Here is a 20,412-nt window from a genome sequence, read left to right as displayed (position 1 = left end):
GCTTTATATAATAAGATTCTTAGGTATTTGGAGCATTAAAGGAAAAAAAAACATTGTTAATGGTATGTTAATAAGAAAAATGAAAATTTTCTATGATATTAAAGTATTTTAGTTTAAGTTTTCAATATAAAATAAAGTAATTAATAATTAAAATCCTTATTATAATTTAAGTAACGAATCAAATACATTTCCAATAAAAATCATACGAAGCACAATCAAAAATTTCAAAAAAATCCCAAAGATTATTTTATTTTTAATCTCTTTTATATTTCCCTTCATGTATATATTGCTAGGTTTAATTCTAATATCTTCATATTTGCAGTACAAGCTAGATTGTACATGGAATATCAAAAAATTTAATATAGAATTCTTAAGTACAAAATTTGAACTAAATAAACACTATAATGATCTTTTTTTTTTTTGACAATACATTATAATGATCTTTATATAGTTATATGTTGGATCACAAGAACTAAATATAATGATAAGTATACTAAAAATGTATTACAAGCTTTGTAGAAGTAAGAGAGAGTTAAGAAAAATTGATTCAATAATTGTATTACAAAAAATAATTGTTTCGTTAAACATTGCATACTTTTAAAAATAAAAATATATATACTTGAATATGTAAGAAATAATCAAACATCTAAAGTAAATTATGATGATAGTTTTTTTAACTGATTCCTTTATTGTGAGATGATCAGAATTAATATTTATGAATCTGCACTGATAAATTAATTTTAATATAGCCATCAAAAATTCTTATACATATCTAATTTTAAATTAAAAAATAGAAGTAAATAAGAAGGAAAGAAGAACAATACATAAAAAAAAAGATTAAACACAATGTGAGATATATACATTATTGAACAAAATGTACAAATTACTTTTGCTAATATATATTTAAGATATCTATCAAACAAAATGTACAATTACAGATGATATCCTAAATAACTTTTGCTAATACAATTTGAGTAAATCATTGGATGGAGGGGTTACCCTCCGGAAGGAATAATTGTTTCCCCCGGTTGTTCTATACCACTTATTGTGTGTAATGATGAATTGCATTTTCTGGAATTACCGGGGGGCCAATAAACCCAATTTCATGCGGTCAATTAGGTATATGTTGAAGAGATTTCAGACGCAGTTACTCGCTTTGTTTGAAACTCATGCTGGTGGGAATCGAGCAGCTCGCATCTGTCAAGGATTAGGTTTTGACCAGTCCTTTCGTGTGGATGCTGTAGGACAAAGTGGAGGGATTTGGCTCTTGTGGCGTACGGAGGTCGGTTTGGTATCAATTGTCGAGTCTTCGGACCAGTTTGTTCATGCTAGGATAGATGATGGAGTGAATCCGATGCACATTGTTGTTGTTTATGCAGCTCCTACTCCAGCTAGAAGACGTGGGCTTTGGGATAAGCTGGGAGAAGTGATTCAGGGGATTAATGTTCCGTTTATGGTGGGTGGTGATTTTAATACTGTAGTACGGCTAGACGAACGGTCCGGAGGTAATGGTCGCTTGTCCCCGGACTCTTTGGAGTTTGGCTCGTGGATTAATTCTAATTCCCTAATCGATATGGGGTTCAAGGGGAACAAGTTTACATGGCGGAGAGGGCGTGTGGCTTCCAACTATGTGGCTAAGAGGTTGGATAGGGTATTGTGCTGTGCTCAGACACGTCTACGATGGCAAGAGGCTACGGTGACTCACTTACCTTTCTTGGCATCGGACCATGCACCTCTGTATGTGCAGTTGAGCCCGGAGGTTCGGTGCGATCCACGGCGGAGACCGTTTAGGTTTGAGGCTGCGTGGTTGTCTCATCCTGAGTTTAAAGAGATGTTGACATCATCCTGGGATACGGAGATTACAACACAACTAGCTCTGCAGAGATTGACAGTTATGCTTAAGAAGTGGAATCATGAAGTTTTTGGGGATATCCAGAGACGGAAGGAGCATTTGTCAGCGGCGATTACAAGGGTTCAAGATCAACTGGATGCCCATCAGTCAGATAACCTACTGAGTGAGGAAGAAGGGTTGATTAAAGAACTAGATTTGGTCTTGGAACAAGAGGAGGTTCTCTGGTTTCAAAAATCAAGGGAGAAGTGGATTGCTCTGGGGGAGAGAAATACAAAGTACTTTCATACCTCAACTATTATCCGAAGGCGTAAGAATAGTATCGAAATGCTGAAAAATGATGAGGGAGGCTGGGTCTCGGATGTACAAGAACTAGAGCAAATGGCGATTGCTTTTTATCAGAAACTGTACTCACTGGAGGGGGTTGATCTAGAAGCCGAGAGTCTTTTACAGATAGGTTTTCAGAAGTTAACTCAGGGGGAGCTTGCAGAATTGAGTAAACCGAGTCTTTTACAGACAGGTCCAGACGGTTTTCACCCGGGGTTCTATCAGTCTAGCTGGGAGGTGGTAGGTTCCTCTGTGGTCCGTTTTATCATGGATTTCTTTGAGTCGGGGGCTCTACCTGCTGAGGCGAACGATGCACTAGTTGTTCTGATTGCTAAGGTAGCGAAACCAGAGTTGATGACTCAATTTCGACCTATAAGCTTATGTAACGTGTTATTCAAAATGATTACAAAAACAATGGTTACCAGGCTGAAGAGAGTGATGCCTAAGCTTATTGGTCCTGCTCAAGTGAGCTTTATTCCAGGGAGATTGAGTACAAACAACATAGTGGTGGTCCAAGAGGCAGTGCACTCGATGCGAAGGAAGAAAGGGAAGAAAGGTTGGATGTTGCTGAAATTGGATCTTGAGAAGGCCTATGATCGAGTTCGATGGGATTTCATGGAAGACACTCTGCGTGTGGCGGGTCTATCTGATGCCTGGCGGGGTTGGATTATGCAGTGTGTGGTGAATCCATCTATGACTGTTTTATGGAACGGAGAAAAAACAGAACCGTTTAGGCCGTCCAGAGGACTTCGACAAGGGGACCCTTTGTCCCCATACCTCTTCGTCCTATGTTTAGAGAGACTTTGCCATCTGATTGAGTTGGCAGTGGATGCCAAGGAATGGAAGCCTATTACTCTGTCGCGAGGGGGTCCACGACTCTCGCATATTTGCTTCGCAGACGACCTTATTCTTTTTGCTGAAGCGTCGGTTGCACAAGTAAAAGTCATTCGGAAGGTACTGGAGCGCTTCTGTTTAGCCTCGGGACAAAAAGTGAGCTTGGAGAAGTCAAAAGTGTTTTTTTCTGAGAATGTAAGTCGTGACATTGCGGAACGGATAAGTGAGGTGAGTGGGATTAAAGCTACTAAAGATCTGGGGAAGTACCTTGGGATGCCGGTCCTTCATAAAAGAATAAACAAAGAAACTTTTGGTGAGGTTTTAGAGAAGGTTTCTTCACGATTGTCAGGTTGGAAGGGGAGATTTCTGAGTTTTGCGGGCCGGTTAACTCTAACTAAGGCTGTCTTGTCATCCATACCAATCCACTTAATGAGCACTATATGCCTACCAAAATCAGTATGGGCGTCTTTGGACAAGATCTCGAGAAGTTTCCTTTGGGGGAGTGGGAGTGAGAAGCGGAAGCTCCATTTGGTAGCTTGGGACACTGTATGTCTGCCTAAGTGTGAAAGCGGTCTGGGAATTCGTAAAACGCAAGAGATGAATAAAGCTTTACTTGGCAAGATCGGATGGCGTTTACTTCATGATACCAACAGCCTGTGGGCACGCATCTTGAGAGCTAAGTACAAGGTGGGTAGGGTTCATGATGGATCGTGGTTGGTGGCTAAAGGAGCATGGTCTCCAACTTGGCGGAGTATATGTGTGGGGCTGCGAGAAGCGGTACTACCAGGACTGCGTTGGGTAATTGGTGATGGGAGTGAAATACTTTTTTGGCGTGACAAATAGTTTCTCGAGACGCCACTGTTAGATGTGGTAACGGCGGAGGTACCGTCTTTTTGGATGGAGATGAAAGCTCGGGATGCTTGGCAGAATGCCACGGGATGGCAGTTGAATCCATTGGCCCCTTTTTTGTCGGAAACGGTGCAACTTTGTTTGAGATCAGTGGTAATTGATACGGTTACTGGTGCTCGGGATCGTCTCTCGTGGGGAGAGACAGCTAATGGATGCTTTACTGTAAGCTCGGCGTATCGGTTGATGTGCCAGGCGAATGGTCCCCAGCAGGATATGAGCAAATTCTTCGACTGTATTTGGCATGTGAAGACTACAGAGAGAGTGAGATGCTTCCTTTGGCTTGTTGCTCATCAAGTGGTAATGACCAATGTTGAACGAGTTCGCAGACACTTGTGCAGTTCCAGTCTTTGCTCTGTTTGCAGTAGTGGAGAGGAGACACTTTTACATGTTTTGAGGGATTGTCCAGCCATGGCAGGGGTCTGGCAGCGTCTCGTACCGCCAAGTAGGCGCACTGCGTTCTTTGCCACTTCTCTGTTGGAATGGTTATTTGTTAATCTGAATGAAACTACAGAAAGGGGAACTTACTCCTGGGCTACCCTGTTTGCAGGAGCAGCTTGGTGGGGGTGGAAGTGGAGGTGTGGTGATATTTTTGGTGGGTTGGGAAATTTTCGTGACAGAGTCCGCTTCTTAAAGGAGTTAGCAGAGGAATGCTATATGGCGTTTCTGGCAGTGGGTGGTGAGCGTTCCGAAGAAGGTCGTGAGGAACGGCCTATAGCATGGTCTCCTCCGCGGGTTGGCTGGGTAAAACTGAACACGAATGGAGCCTCACATGGAAACCCTGGTAAGGCGACAGCGGGAGGTGTACTCCGGGATGGTGAAGGTAATTGGCTTGGGGGTTTTGCTTTGAATATTGGTTTCTGCTCAGCTCCTCTCGCAGAACTTTGGGGTGTTTATTACGGGTTGGTAATGGCATGGGAGAAGGGTTATACACGGGTGGAGCTTGAGGTGGACTCCAAGGTCGTGGTTGGTTTTCTAACTTCAGGGATTAATGATAATCATCCCCTGTCTTTCCTAGTACATTTGTCCTATGGCTTGATTTCAAAGGACTGGTTAGTCCGTATTTGTCACGTGTATAGGGAAGCTAATTGTCTTGCAGACGGATTAGCGAACTATGCGTTTTCTCTTCCTTTAGGTTTTTTTTCTCTTGATGTCAGTCCTGTTGATATTCAAGGTTTATTATTTGACGATGATGTTGGGTGCACTCATGTACGGACAGTCAGAGTGTACTTTGTATTTTCTTTTCTTTTATTAATAAACGGGGAGGCCTTGCTTCCCCCTCTTCTACCAAAAAAAATACAATTTGTTCTTTATTTTGTTTTATTGGGTTTGGACTCATCTTCGGCCCAGAAGGAGTTGGTGAATGAAACCCAAAACCCAAAACAAATTAAATAATAATACTTGAGATTCCAAATAAGCTTTGTTAGGATTATGGGAGGATTAATGTCGAGATTAATGTCTTGCCTCCGAAAAGGAAGGAAATGATTAGATTTCTTAATTGTTTATTACTAATATCTTTTGTCGTCTTTAATTAAACCTTAAACTGAACAACCTACGCCAACTAATGGCAAATCAACCCCTAAAACATGAAAGTCATCAATCATTCATAACGACGAAAGGAATAATAAAAGGTTGTAAATGAATAAACTACAAACAAGAGAAAGGTATAATATGCATTTGGATACTGTTCGTGTAACACGTACAAAAAGAATCAATATAGAGGTAGTTTTTATACAGATTTTTTTTAGAAGAAAACAAATAACTTGTCACATTCATTTAGCAAGAACCCTCCACTTGTATGATGCCATCATTATCTTCATCACAATAATTATCCATCCTCATCATCATCTATGGCGCCGGTGAAGAGGAGGGTGTTCAAGACAAAGAATGAAATAGCGGTGGAGCTGGCGAAATACATAGCTGATCTCTCTTCCAAATTCTGCAAAGAAAGAGGAGTTTTCACCGTGGTTCTATCCGGGGGCGACCTCATCTCCTGGCTCTGGTCCGTTTCATGATTTATGAATACAGAACTCTCTTATCAATATTTAATACCAATCTGAATTTGTTGATTCTTCCCAAACTTATATAGTTTACATTTTTTTGGTTTCTTTCATAGGAAATTGTTAGGAGCTCCTTATATTGATTCAGTTGAGTGGTCTAAGTGGCACATCTTTTGGGTCGACGAGAGGGTTTGTGCTTGGGATCATGCGGATAGCAATTATAAGCTCGCTTACGATGGTTTTCTCTCCAAGGTAAACATGTACAAATACACGTTCCAAACTAAAAATTGAAATTTCTGTTTTATAATAAACTTCTATATATCTTTAAAAATGATTAGTGGTGTTTAAGAAGTGCCGTTAATCACAAAAATACTGCAACTATATTGTTAATTTATGAACTAGGGATCAAGCAATGGTAGTTTAGTACTCCTATAACTTAGGACGAGATGATATGATTTGACAAAAACAAAATAACATTACATTATAACATATAAAAGTAAAACATAGATGTCTGATATTTGACGACAAATAGTATCAAAGTTGCCTGCCATTCATGAGTCATAACGATATATTATCCCAACATCCAGGTTCCGATTCCAGCTGAAAACATCTACGCTATCGACAACGGACTCGGAGCCGAAGGCAACGCGGAGCTCGCTGCTGAACGGTACGAGGAGTGCCTCAAACAAAAGGTGAACCAGAACATAATCCGAACATACAAATCTTCTGGTTTTCCACAGTTCGATCTTCAGCTTCTAGGAATGGGACCTGACGGTCACATGGCGTCTCTATTCCCGGGACATGATCAGATCAATGAAAAAGTGAAATGGGTCACATGGATAACTGATTCACCTAAGCCGCCACCAAAAAGGATCACGTTCACGTTACCGGTTATCAATTGTGCTTCTTACAATGTTATGGCCGTATGTGATCAAGAACAGGCTGATTCGGTTGCGGCTGCTCTTAATCATACCAAGAACTTACCAGCTGGTAGACTAACCGCTGATGTTGAAGTCGTCTGGTTCCTTGACCACGCTGCTGCGTCTAAACTCCCTAATGGCTGGTGCTCCATCCTTTGATTTATTTGTCTTATTAAATGAATCGGTTTGGTATGGCTAGTTTTTTAACCGCTTATTGATTTTAATTATTGTGCATGTATATGTACTAATTGGATTCGAATCTATTGCTTATTTAATTTACAAATTTTTCTCTTCTTTTGTTAAGTGCAAATATTAATATATAGTGAAACAAGTAAAGAAGTGTTGTAAACATCTTATATGAGACACCATGATTGTGTCCACACAATGAAAGACACGAGTAGACAAAAGCGAGAACACGAATCTAATTCACATGATCGATGGATCACAGTATACATATCTAACTATTAGTTGTATCTACGAATAATTCACAAATACAGGACTCAACACTCAACAGATATAAGTAACATGCATGCCCTTTTTGTATCTTCTTCTTTTCTTTTTGTTTTTTTCCCAACAAACTGTTATATAGTTTATTTATATTATTTGATTAGCATATGCGTAACATTAGTATCTAAAATTCCGACAACAAATAATTTTAGATGGTTGCAATTGCAACTGGATAATATTCTTACATATAGTTTTTTTATGTAATGATTATTGGCAGTGAATTTAATTCTATATCAAATCTTGTACCTCAAATAATTTATTGACCTTTATCAAATCTTTCAACCAATGCTAGTTTATAGAGTAACTCTGATGAATGATGATGTATGTCTGGCTTCATTAAAAAGTAGTAGCTTCTCAATATTATCTTGCTTAATCAAAAGAAAATTCGTTAGTTAGTTTGAGCATATTCGTTCTTTTTATAATTCAAACAGTTATGTACAGTAATACTTATTTTTTGGCAACATTAGTTAAAAAAATTCTGCTAACAATATTAGTAATATAGTTGTATTCAACTATTCATAGTGTATTCAGACGAAGCAACTAATAAAGTATTGTATATGGAAAACGATACTTTACTTTCCCTTTTTGTAAAGCAACGAATCTATCTTTGGTATTTTATCTTTTCCCACTAAACTAACATATCCACAACATTGAATTCACCAATCCCCAATATTTCGAATTTAACTAAACAGTATCTTACATGTGATTATTACCATGTGTTTTTAATTTGTTCATCATCAGATATTCATCAGCACATATAATTTTTTTCTTTGATTCCTACAAAAAATAAAAGAAAAATATGAATTTTGTTAGAAAAAAATATTGTCATGGCCGGTGATTCAAAATAAATAAATAGAAAAAACATAAGAAAAAGTATCAACCAGGTCAGGTGCTACTTTTGTTAAACGGAACCATCGTTACAATTATTGAGACAATTTGTGCAGATTCATGACTCCACTCTAGATGATAATGATATAATTAAATCTAAGGTTATTATTTAAGAACATATCAACATCCATTTGCCGGTTGGATGACGTACGGAGATATATAATGAAGTCCTGTATTATACAAATAATAAAAGATGGTCGAAGAGGTCAGACGTATATAGATCAATAATTAAATTTATTAGTTTTTGTAGTTTCGGTTTTAGTCATTTCAATTTGGTTTAACCAAAAGATCTTTATGTTCTAATAACAGCTAATCGCACTACACATCATCAATTACATGTTTTATGGACCGTATGGTATGTGAGAGTAACTTCATGACAATCACATTTGCATTTTTACCTTCTTTGAAATATTTTGTCAGACAAAAATGGATACATGCGACTGCTTTTGTTGACCAGACTAATTTTTATTTATGAAAGAGGTATGTATTGTTTTGCTTTATTTTTCTTATTATTATCCTCCATTGATTTTTTGGAAGAAAAGAATCCTCTATTTTTTCTTCATATTTGATGCAAGAAAACCATATAAGTAAATATGGATCAACATAATTAATCCGATCCAAAGTAAATTTAAAACTAATATAGAAGCCTATTTAAAATTGTTCAATACATTTAATTAAATGCTTGCCTATATCAAAATAAATAATTAGTGGCACTAATTCATAAACTCTATTCTACTTTCAGTCGTTACAGTCAATTTGGGTACAATAATACTTCAAGAATCCACAGAGAGAGAAAAAAAATAACAAACTAAAAACAAAATCAGAAACCGGATCCAACATTTCTACGTATAGGTATATACCCGAACAGTGGAATAAATTGTGATACTTTGCATCTGGGATATTCCCAAAAACCTAATCCAAGTGGTTAACGAGTCATATCATTGAATTTGAGCTTAATAAATAAATCCTTCCTTTGCATTTGATACTGTATATAATAGCGTAATCGAACCGTTTGTTGTTATACTAAATGATAGGTATCTAATACTTAGGGCAGCATTGATTTTGGTCAATAAGACAAATTATAACCAAAAACAGGAGACACATAAAAGCAAAAGAAAAAATTACTATTTGAAAACATAAGTAATTGTTATATAGCTAATTATTAATCATAGCGTAGAACCAATTTCATCATTGTTGTCTAGAGACATATTACGGATTCTTTAATCTACATAGTATGAGTCTTTGTTCGGTTAGTTGTATTAACAAAACTGTTTATGTACCTCGATTCCTAAACAACAATTACATAATTTATAGTACTAAGAAACAAAATTAAATGTTTTAATAACTAATACCATGTGCTTGATTTTGGTCGGTTGATGAAAACATGGGAATTATTTCATCTCACTCGTTGGGAAACCATTATCTCAAGATCATTTACAATCTACCAACAATTATTTTTTAATGTAGTAGTATTATTTACTCATACTTAACTACTACAACTAGTTTACAATTAGTTAGGTTAATTGTACACCATCCATTACAAAATATAAGATGTTTTAGTTAAAAACCTAAATTTTATAGTATTTATTTTTTTTTTAAATTCGAACCAATCATAAAAAAGTACATAATAAATATAATTTTAAATATTAAACTAATGTATAATAAATATGAAACACATTTTTATAGTATTAAATATGAAACACATAAATTTTTTCTAAAAAAAATGCTATAACTTATAAGATGTATGACCAAAAAAAAACATTTTATAGTAAGAAACACATAAAGTATATTTCTTTCTAGAAACATGAAAAAAAAAAAATTATTAACAGAAAATAGCTTGTGGTTTTAAATTTCTTATTGATATTGATGAAATGATAAAATAAATTAATTTACAGGGAAATTGACAAAATAATCATGATATGGATTATGGAATAAACTGGTGTAGACATTAAAAGATGAAAGTACATGGGTTAAAACATAAACAATCAAAGAATCAGAGATCAAAACAAAATACTAAAGAAAGAAAAGGAGTTAAAAATATAAAAGAAAGGTTTCAGAGTTCGTGAGAGAGAAACTAAAAAAAGTCACCACCACCATTAAGCTCTCTCTCTCTCTCTCTCATCAGTCGCATTACTCTTTCAAGACTTTTTTTTTTCTTTTCTTCCTCATTTAGATTCTTATAGAGATGAGAGAGATTTACAAGTAAGCCCACGTTTCTCTATTCTATAGAGAGAAACAGCAAAAGTAAACGAGACGGAGACGGAGAAGAAGACGAAGCAAGTTGTGTAAGAAGAAGAAAGAAGAAGACGGACGGCGGTATAAAGATATTTTTTTTATATTCAATTTTTACTTGATCGGGTCTTCGTCGGAGGAGAGGTATTGTTGGCGGCGGCGGTGGAGATTTGAAGTTGTCGTCTGTTTCAAGGTATTGGGTTGCTTTTGAGTTAGATTGGAGGAAACCGTTTGATTAGGTTTTTAAAATCGTGTGGGAGAGGAGGAGGATTGGGGGAATATATATATATATATATATATAGATGAAAGCTCTGAGAAGGATTCAAACGACGTCGTCGTCTTCTAATCCTTCATCGCCATTATCATCTCCTCCAGCTTCTTCTTCTTCGTCGTCTTCGTGGATCCATTTACGTTCTGCTCTCTTCGTTGTTGCTTCTTCATCTCCTGCTTCTTGCTCTTCTTCTTCTTCTGATCGGTTAGTCTTTTACCTCAATTTCTATATGGTAATTTTTTTTTGATTTTATAGAATTAGATCTCGAATCCATTGCCTTGAATTGACTTTGTTAGACTTCATCTCCTTCATAGATTTGATTCCTTGATCATCGACGATTACATTGATTTAATAGTGTGTTTCAAATTTGCTGTTTTAGATGATTGTAAATATTCTTAACTCGATTGGCTATTTCTGGATAATTCTTGTTTCAATTATTCTTGAGAACAAGTAAGGCACATTGTAACCTTTTGTTTCACTGTTTTTGTTTTCACTCAGGACACGTCTTAAATCACCATGGTCCCGGAGGAAAAGGAAGAAGCCACTCAGACCTCAGCAGTGGAAGAGATTCTTTAATCCCGACGGTAGACTACGGAATGGAGGAGTTGATTTATTGAAGAAAGTTCGAAGTAGAGTGAGTCTCACAGCTCCATGGACTCCTTCAGTTCACTGTCACAACCGTTTTGTGGGTTGTTGATTTTTAAAGAATGTTTTTTTTTCTCTTATTTCCTTGTAGGGTATTGAGCCCAGCATTCGGCTGGAGGTGTGGCCATTCCTTCTTGGAGTGTAAGTATACTGTCAAAAACTCTGTTTTTAGGTGAATCTTATTGCAACAATCGCATCTATTGCTAGCTCTTTTGCCTCTTTTCTTTACGTTTGCTGATTTTTACGTTTTTACAAAACAGGTACGGTTTTAATAGTTCGAAAGAAGAGAGAGTTACTATAAGAAACCGGAGAAGGTGAGAGAGACCGATTGAATAACTACATGGGAAAGTTTTGTACTTTTAAATCTATTCTCTAGCTCATCTGTTTTGATTTTGACAAATGCAGAAAGGAGTATGAGAGACTACGCAGGCAGTGCAAACGGCTTCAAAAACACAATAACGGGACTCTTAAGTTAAACAGGGGGAGTGACACTATCCAAGATGAGTACGATTGGCCTCAAGTGCAAGACACTGACAGTTCATGTTCTGATGAAGTTGTCAGTGCCCGCGAGTCTCTCTCAAGTGATGAAGACATCACTGAAGATATCGGGTACATGAGTGAAGTTTCGTGTACAGTTGAGAGAGACGGCAGTAGTTCGAGACGAATCACCAATGCTACTATCTCTACACTCAATTCCGAGTCATCAGATTCTGATTCTTCAGATGGGAGTGAAGTGGTACAGGTCTTTTACTCTTCCGATACTCCAGATGTGAGTAGTACCTATCCAGCCAACTCAACTATCCCCAGGACAGAAGAGGATTTTGTGACGTGGCAGCGTATCATTCGTTTAGATGCCGTGCGTGCTAACTCAGAGTGGACCCCTTATTCTCCATCTCAGGCAGTAATATCAGAGGACAGAGCATGTCGTGCCGCTGAAGCAGTCGGGCTAAAAGATTACAATCACTTGGAACCGTACAAAATATTTCAAGCTGCTCGGCTAGTTGCTGTTCTTGAAGCTTATGCTTTGTATGACCCTGACATTGGGTATTGCCAAGGAATGAGCGATCTTCTCTCTCCTATACTCTCTGTAATCCCTGATGACCATGAAGTGTTTTGGTGCTTCGTCGGGTTTATGAAGAAAGCTCGTCACAATTTCAGACTGGACGAGGTTGGAATCAGAAGACAACTCAACATAGTCTCAAAGATAATCAAATCCAAAGACTCTCAGCTTTACAGGCACTTAGAGAAACTCCAAGCTGAAGACTGTTTCTTTGTGTACAGAATGGTTGTAGTGATGTTCAGACGAGAGCTAACACTCGATCAGACACTCTGTCTATGGGAAGTGATGTGGGCAGATCAAGCAGCAATCAGAGCAGGGATGGGGAAATCTGCATGGAGCAGGATAAGGCAGCGTGCACCTCCAACGGATGATTTGGTGCTCTATGCTATAGCGGCCTCGGTGTTGCAAAGAAGGAAACTTATAATAGAGAAATACAACAGCATGGATGAGATTCTAAGGGAGTGTCATAGTATGGCAGGACAATTAGATGTGTGGAAGCTCCTGGATGATGCACATGACCTCGTCGTTACTCTACACACCAAGATTGAACATTCATTCTCATAAATTTTGATCTATTTTTCTTTCCTGCGACTTGTCCAAGATGGATTCTTGGTGAACTCCCTGGTTCCGTGCAGGCCCGAATTGGGCCGTGAACTCTCTTATCTGTTTATCCTGGCCGATTGAAATGAGGCTAGAGATTGGAAGGAGTTGTTCTGGTGAAGAGAGAGGGGGTGTGTAATTTTATTAAAATAAATGTATGTGTGTGTTGTGAAGATTGTGAAAAAGGTTGAGGAGGGTTTTTCTAAATCCCTCAGGGAAAGATATTCTTTTACTTGAAAATATATGCATATGGAAACAAAGCTGTGCAAAGATGTCGATTTAGAAGAATGTGTGTGTTTCCATTAGTCGCTGGGGTATTAAACCGGAGAGGACATAGGAGAATCTTACTCCCGGTTAAAGAAAAATATGTATTATTGTCTAAAAAGGCATGTTGAGTTCACCGTAGTTATTAATTACTTTTATTCAGATGTTATACATTTTAGATAATACTAGATTAAGACCCGTGCTAGAGCACGGGTTGAAATTTATTTTATTTATATTGTAATTTTTATATAAAATATAATTTATGTGATTTTTAAAAAAAACTTTTTTTAGATAAAACATTATGTAATAAAATTATATGCTAAATATGATTGATTGAAAAAAGACACTTATTTTGTAAATTTTATATTGTTAATGATTCTAGATAAGGATCCGTGCTATAACACTGGTTAAATTTTATTTTATACAAAATTTTGTATATTTTATATTTTAAAATAAAATTTTAATATGTTGTATTATGTTATATATGTGAAGTTGTTTTAACAATGTATATTCTACATCATGACTTCAATGTCATTATAAGACATAATTTTGTAAATTTGAATTTAAATATTCAAATTTTGACCCGTTACTCAATAAAATTTTTAATTCAATATATATTATTTTTAAAGAATAATATTACTAAAGCTTGAATATTTTATAGATTGAACAATTTATATTTGTTTTTAAAAAATCAACTTATGGTATATCGAGAAATAAAAGTATTTTTAATTATAATAAATTATATGATAATTTATTTGTTTCACAAAATAGACTCATATATAAAAATGAGAAGTGAAGTATAATTATAATTAATAAATTAATATGTTAAGTTAGATATCAAAAGATTTTATTTGATGAATAATTTAATAAAGGAAATTAATATAGTAAGTTAGATGATATGATTCTTTAGAATATTCTCTTTAAAATTTTTGGTATAACCTATTTATAACCAATTAATCTATCATTAATGTATAACCTATTTGTAACCAACTTATTAAAATTATATAGTCTACAAAATAATGTTGTGTACTTCCGTTTTATTATAAAGGGGATTATCAGAATCTACAAAAAAAATTTTATTACTAGAATATTTCGGCTATTTTCAAAATCCAGCGTGTCCTTGTTTTATGTTACCAGAAAAAGGAATTACAAAAATGCCATTATCACGTCAGACGCTACGTCAGAAATCGCTGACATGTATTAAATAACTCAGCCATAACGCGTTATAGAGGTAATGACAGCTGAGTTATAGGACATAACTCAGCCAAGCGTTACGGCTGACTTATTAAAATCTGGCTGAGTTATGCTCTAACTCAGCCGTCCTTACAACAGAGTTTTCACCCGATAGTTGAGTTGTCAAAATTTTGGCTGAGTTATCACTACGACACGGCTGAATTAACTTTTTCCGGCTGGCTGAGTTATGAAAAACGGCTGACTTATGAGATGTAGTTACGGCTGAGTTATGGTTAAAAACTGTAACTCAGCCGTGATAGGCTGACTTATCGTACAACTTGGCCATTTTACGGCTGACTTAGTAGCAAAAGATTAATTACTAGAATATTATTCAGTTACGGCTGACTTATTAAACGATACGGCTGAGTTACATATTTTCAGTTGATGAAACGGCTGAATTTGACAGCCATTTTTTTGCTTTTTAATTATTGTAATGTTATTAATGTTGTGATTGAGTTATAATTTGTTTGATGGCTGTTATATTTAGGCTGAGTTATAATTTGGTTGATGGCTGACTTGCCACGTCGGACGCATCATCCATGTCAGCATTCCAGGTCATCATCTTTCTTCTCCGGAAATACGAAACGTCGTTCCTTCAACTCTTGTTCTTCAACTGGTTAATAAGTGAACTATTTACATGGTTTTTACCTTCTTCTTCACCTTGCTCTTCTACTTCTTCTTCACTTTCTTCTTCACCTTTCTTCTACTTCTTCTTCACTTTCTTCTTCACCTTCTTCTTCACCTTCTTCTTCTACTTCTTCTTCACCTTGTTCTTCATTTTCTTTCATGGATCAAGTTCCGGTAATTGTTGTTCCCGGTAAATGGGTAAAGAAACACAAATATGTATTTAACACCGACGATAGAGGGTGTAGAATTGTTTAGATAGATGCAGAAACAACACACGACAAGCTTATTTTTGATGACTACTGATTTAACGCGTTAAGCCATGAGCTAAACACATGTTCTCGATGTAAACAAGTTGGACACACTGCGAAAACTTGTCTGATGTAGTATTATTGTAATACATTTGTTTTATTTTGTGTAATAACTCAGGCGTCAAGCATTATAACTCAGCCGTCATATTAATCGACGAGACCTTTCGTTTTCTGCTTTCAAATTACTCCTTGTGAGAATTCAGCCACAAAGCATTATAACTCAGCCGTCATATGAATCGACGAGACCTTTTGTTTTCCCGTAAATACTATAACTCAGTCGTCAAGTAATATAAATCAACTGCTTGCTTTCAGATTATTTCTTGTGTAACTCAGCCACAAAACATCATAACTCAGCCGTCATATGAATCGATGAGACCTTTCGTTTTCCTGTAAATACTATAACTCAGCCGTTAAGTTTTTTTTTGTTTTTTTGGGTTTTGACGTGGATTATGGAAGATGACGTGTATTTTAATTTGCTGATGTGTATTTTTTTATTATTTTCTTTAATCAAAATCGAAAAAATGAATCCAAGGGGTAAATTGTAATTACACCCAGAACACTAAATATCTGAGCAATTTTTAGAAAATTGTTAGATATAAAGAATAAATCAACTTTTGGAGTACATTTGAGTAATTCTTTCTTACTCTTCTGATGACATCTTTACTTCTAAGCAGCAAGGAAAAACAATAGTAGGCCTAGACAATAGGTAAACCGTTCGATTTCGTTTAGGTTAGTTCGGATGTACTTAGTAAATAATATATAGGTTTATAGATTTTATAAATTCTATTTTCACTTATCGAGCCATCGAACCGTAAAAGCTTTTACGACCATGTTTGGAAACGTATACCTTTTCTGCTTTTTCTATGTCATGGTGTGGTCATCAACAACTAGTCCTTACTTCCTCAGTTCCTCATATACCTATTGAAATATTGTAGTTCTTTACTTCTTTATCTTCCATGAACATGTGCAGGATCACCCTCTTAAAATATGTATTTCTTCTGTTTCTGTTGGCCGCTGATGTTTTCATGCTTTGCTTTCCTTTATTTCGTCTATTCAACTAAATATGTTTCTTGTTAAAAAAACAGAATACACAGAAAAACAAATGTTTGTTGTTATGCTGTTTAAGCAAGTGTCGTGAATAACTTGATGGATAAGAGTGACTTAGAGAATACTTTTCCTATTTTATCAATTACTTGTTGATGATATTTACATCTTTACTTTTTTTCTTTTTTTCTTTCTTTTATGTCTTAATTTATTATTAATTAATAATTATTGTAAATTATGAATCGCGAACCTAAACATATTAGTGTAGAAGTATTAATTAACCCTCAATTAACTATTGGGCCAATGGGCTTCCATATTTACATCTTTATTTATAAATACTTTTGCAATCCGATTATTATTTTTATGGTTACCAATTAGAGCTAATAATTTTTTTTTTTTTTGCTCATTAGAAATGTTTAACTCCAACCAATCGTATTTGAAACTCGTCTTAAAATTTTTGTGTAAAAATATGAACCAGATTAGTAAATTTTGGTGTAAATGAGTTTCAAAACACTTTCTAAATTGTTGATAAAAAAAAAAAAACAATTTCTAAATTACGACTACTTGATTAAACCTCGTAAATGTCTAATTGTCCAGGCCATGAATTCATATTAAGTTTAACTTTGTTTTGATTACGAGTAAATATAAATTTTGGTTCTAAATGAGTTTCCTTTGGTTTTTAGTTTTTGGATTTTAGTTTTTGATTTTGTTTTTAACCCTTGAATGGTAATGTGACACCCCGGTTTCAGAGACTTGCGCAGAGATTTAAAAGAATTGATTTGGCCACCTATATCACCAAAGTGCATTTATCTTTTCGGTTAAGGGTCCTGAGAGAACTCCACAGTCAAGCGTGCTTATGCTAGAGTAGTCTTAGGATGGGTGATCTTCCAGAAAGTGACTGTCGGAACTGTGCGAGTGAGGACAAAACACAGGGAAAGATCATGTGGTGATTTGTAGGGACGGTAACAAGTCTTTTAAACCTCCTGGACGCAGCAAACCGACCGTCGGATATGGATGGACTTACGGGCCTAGTGAGTGGACGTGAGGCCCATTAAGGAAAGTGGGCCTATGGACTGGGATTGGACATAGAGCCCACTAAGAGGTGGCGGTAGAGGCGTTGCAAGTGGTATCAGAGCCGAACCCAAACAAGTGTGGAGTCGAGTGGGCTCACACCGTCTGGGGTGACGGTCTTGGTGCGTAACGAGGACGTTGCGATCTGTTAGTGGAGGTGAATTGTGACACCCCGGTTTTAGAGACTTGCGCAAAGGTTTAAAATAATTGATTTTGACCACCTATATACCAAAGTGCACTTATTTTTTCGGTTAAGGGTCCTGAGAGAACTCCACAGTTAAGCGTGCTTATGCTAGAGTAGTCTCAGGATAAGTGACCTTCCGGGAAGTGACTCTCGGAACTGTACGAGTGAGAACAAAACACAAAAAAAGATCATGTGGTGATTTGTAGAGACAGTAACAAGTCTTTAAATTCTTCCGGACATAGCAAACCGACCGTCAGATATAGATGGGTTCACGGGCCTAATGAGAGGACGTAAGGCGCATTAAGGAAGGCAGGCCTATGGACTGAGATTGGACATGGGGCCCAGTAAGAGGTGGCGGTCGGGACGTTACAGGTAAATAGATTATAAAATAGTTTTTGGATTTTGTTGTTCGAAGACCCATTTTTTACATTCAAGATTTTACACTAAATAGTTTCCCTAAAAATTAGGAAAATTAGTTTTTAACTTTTCTTTACAAATAAATATTAAGAAAAACTAGAATCCAAGTAATTAGAGATTTTAAGAAAACTTACGATTCTTCTATTTTATTCTGTTTTTATGTAACTATTTTTAAAAGTACAACAATTAAAATCTATTACAAACACTAGAAACCTAAAAATCAAAAATCAAAAAACAAAACTAAAAATCAAAAACTATTATCTAAAATCCATTTAAAACTCCTCTTCCATTCATGGCCTAGTTTTTGATTTTTGGAGATTTTAGTTTTTGCAAAATTTTGAATGGTAAGTTGATTAGTTTTTGATTTTTATATATAAATATATTAGGAAAAATTAAAAGGAAAAAAGTCATGTTGGAAAACCCACAAAATATGGTTCCTAGATTTTATGAAGTAATTGCCAAAATCATCCAAAATCTATTTTTTCCAATTTTCAGGAAACCTACTTTTTTGTATAATCGTAAATGGCTAACAAACTGGAGTTTGCCGAATCAAAAGCTAAAATTGATGCAAAATAAGATGACATTAAAGGCCTCAATGGTACAAGATTTAGATATTCAATAACATCTATGGTAAGAGAAAATATTATCATGGATCGAGAACCAAAGAGTTTGGAAAACCAGTTTCAAGAAGAGCCTCAACGGCTTTATCAAAGAAACTAATGAACTGACGCCTTGAATGGCAAGAGATTTTGAACCACTTTTTGACTTTTGATTTGACAAAAACTAGTTAATTAACCATTCATGATTCTAGAAAAAGTTGATTTCCTAAAAAAATTAAAAATTAGGAAAACCAGATTTTAAGAAATTTTGGTTATTAGTTCATAGAATCCAAAAATCAAATTTTGTGGGATTCTTAAAAGATTTACATGACTTTTTTTTTCTTTTTAAATAATCCCAAAAAAAGAACTACAACTTCAAATATAATAACTTTAAAACGTTTATAAAAATATATAATTATATAAAAACTCAAAAACTAAATATAATTGATTTCTAGTTTTTGATTTTGCAAAAATTATAAAGTACCAAAAACTAAAAAAATCAAAAACCAAAAATTAGAAATCAACTAAAAATCATATTACACAGTATGAATGTACTTCTGATAAACCCGTTTAACCTCCTCACGAAACCAGCTTTTCGGATTTTATGAATTAATTGCCAAAATCTTCTAAAATCTATGTTTTTCCAATTTTCAAGAAACCTACTTTTTTTATAATCGTGAATGGCTAACAAACTGGAGTTTGCCGAATCAAAAGGTAAAAATTGATGCAAAATCAGATGACATTCAAGGCCTCAATGGTACAAGATTTAGATATTCAATAACATCCATGGTAGGAGAAAATATTATCGTGGATAGAGAACCAAAGAGTCTGAAAAACCAGTTTCAAGAAGAGCCTGGACGACTTTATCGAAGAAACTAATGAATTGATGCCTTGAATGGCAAGAGATTTTGAACTACTTTTTGGCTTTTGATTTGGTAAAAACTAGTTAATTAACCATTCATGATTCTAAAAAAAGTAGATTTCCTAAAAAATTAAAAATTAAAAAAACCAGATTTTAAGAAATTTTGGTTATTAGTTCATAGAATCTAAAAACCAAATTTTGTGGGTTTTTTAAAAGGTTTACATGAATTTTTTTATTTTTAAATAATCCTAAAAAAATAACTAAAACTTCAAATATAATAACTTTAAAATGTTTTTAAAAATATATAATTATAAAAAAACCGAAAAACTAGATATAATTGATTTCTAGTTTTTGATTTTGCAAAAACTAGAAAAACTTCAAATACCAAAAACCAAAAACCAAAAATTAGAAATCAATTAAAAATCATATTATACAGTATGACTGTATTTCTGATAAACCGTTTAACCTCTTCACGAAACCAGCTTTTCAGATTTATAGATTCCCAATCCATGAATATCTAGATACTTTATATATCTAGATTCTCACATTTTTATCTCTTATCTTTGATTTTGCAAGCTTCACTTTTTCTCATGCCATGGCTCATGGCTGTCACCGATTATCTCTCATGTGGATTTGTTTTATGTTTCTTTGGAATGTTGAAAAGGGTCATGCATTTATTATCTTATATAATAAAACCAAAGATAAGAGAAAAGAAGAATGTGAGGGCATCTCCAATGGAGTCTCTTTAGATATGTCCTCTTACA

At 35.1% G+C, this 20,412-nt stretch overlaps 2 protein-coding genes across 2 annotated transcripts; both read left to right on the top strand.

Annotated features, from left to right (window-relative positions):
* LOC104711444 (probable 6-phosphogluconolactonase 2) lies at window positions 5,656–7,131 on the top strand. The gene is made up of 3 exons (XM_010428143.2): window positions 5,656–5,918; window positions 6,033–6,168; window positions 6,504–7,131. Exons 1-3 carry the CDS (start codon window positions 5,767–5,769, stop codon window positions 6,993–6,995), a joined length of 780 nt encoding a protein of 259 aa, XP_010426445.1. The 5' UTR covers window positions 5,656–5,766; the 3' UTR covers window positions 6,996–7,131.
* Window positions 10,323–13,327, top strand: LOC104711443 (GTPase-activating protein gyp7). Its single transcript, XM_010428142.1, has 5 exons — window positions 10,323–10,938; window positions 11,233–11,368; window positions 11,471–11,520; window positions 11,640–11,693; window positions 11,785–13,327. The coding sequence occupies exons 1-5, from the start codon at window positions 10,766–10,768 to the stop codon at window positions 13,001–13,003; spliced, it is 1,632 nt and encodes a 543-aa protein (XP_010426444.1). The 5' UTR covers window positions 10,323–10,765; the 3' UTR covers window positions 13,004–13,327.

The sequence above is a fragment of the Camelina sativa genome, chromosome 9 (genome assembly GCF_000633955.1).
Source record: "Camelina sativa cultivar DH55 chromosome 9, Cs, whole genome shotgun sequence".
In the NCBI taxonomy this organism is placed as follows: domain Eukaryota; kingdom Viridiplantae; phylum Streptophyta; class Magnoliopsida; order Brassicales; family Brassicaceae; genus Camelina; species Camelina sativa.
This window is presented reverse-complemented; position numbering and strand designations above follow the sequence as displayed.

Excerpts from the sequence above, each read along its gene's own strand:
- LOC104711444 (XM_010428143.2), top strand. The coding sequence starts at position 5,767 with ATGGCGCCGGTGAAGAGGAGGGTGTTCAAGACAAAGAATGAAATAGCG. Across the intron at positions 5,919-6,032 it reads GACCTCATCTCCTGGCTCTG|GAAATTGTTAGGAGCTCCTT; the intron begins GTCCGTTTCATG and ends TTTCTTTCATAG. Across the intron at positions 6,169-6,503 it reads ACGATGGTTTTCTCTCCAAG|GTTCCGATTCCAGCTGAAAA; the intron begins GTAAACATGTAC and ends CCCAACATCCAG.
- LOC104711443 (XM_010428142.1), top strand. The coding sequence starts at position 10,766 with ATGAAAGCTCTGAGAAGGATTCAAACGACGTCGTCGTCTTCTAATCCT. Across the intron at positions 10,939-11,232 it reads TCTTCTTCTTCTTCTGATCG|GACACGTCTTAAATCACCAT; the intron begins GTTAGTCTTTTA and ends GTTTTCACTCAG. Across the intron at positions 11,694-11,784 it reads ACTATAAGAAACCGGAGAAG|AAAGGAGTATGAGAGACTAC; the intron begins GTGAGAGAGACC and ends TGACAAATGCAG.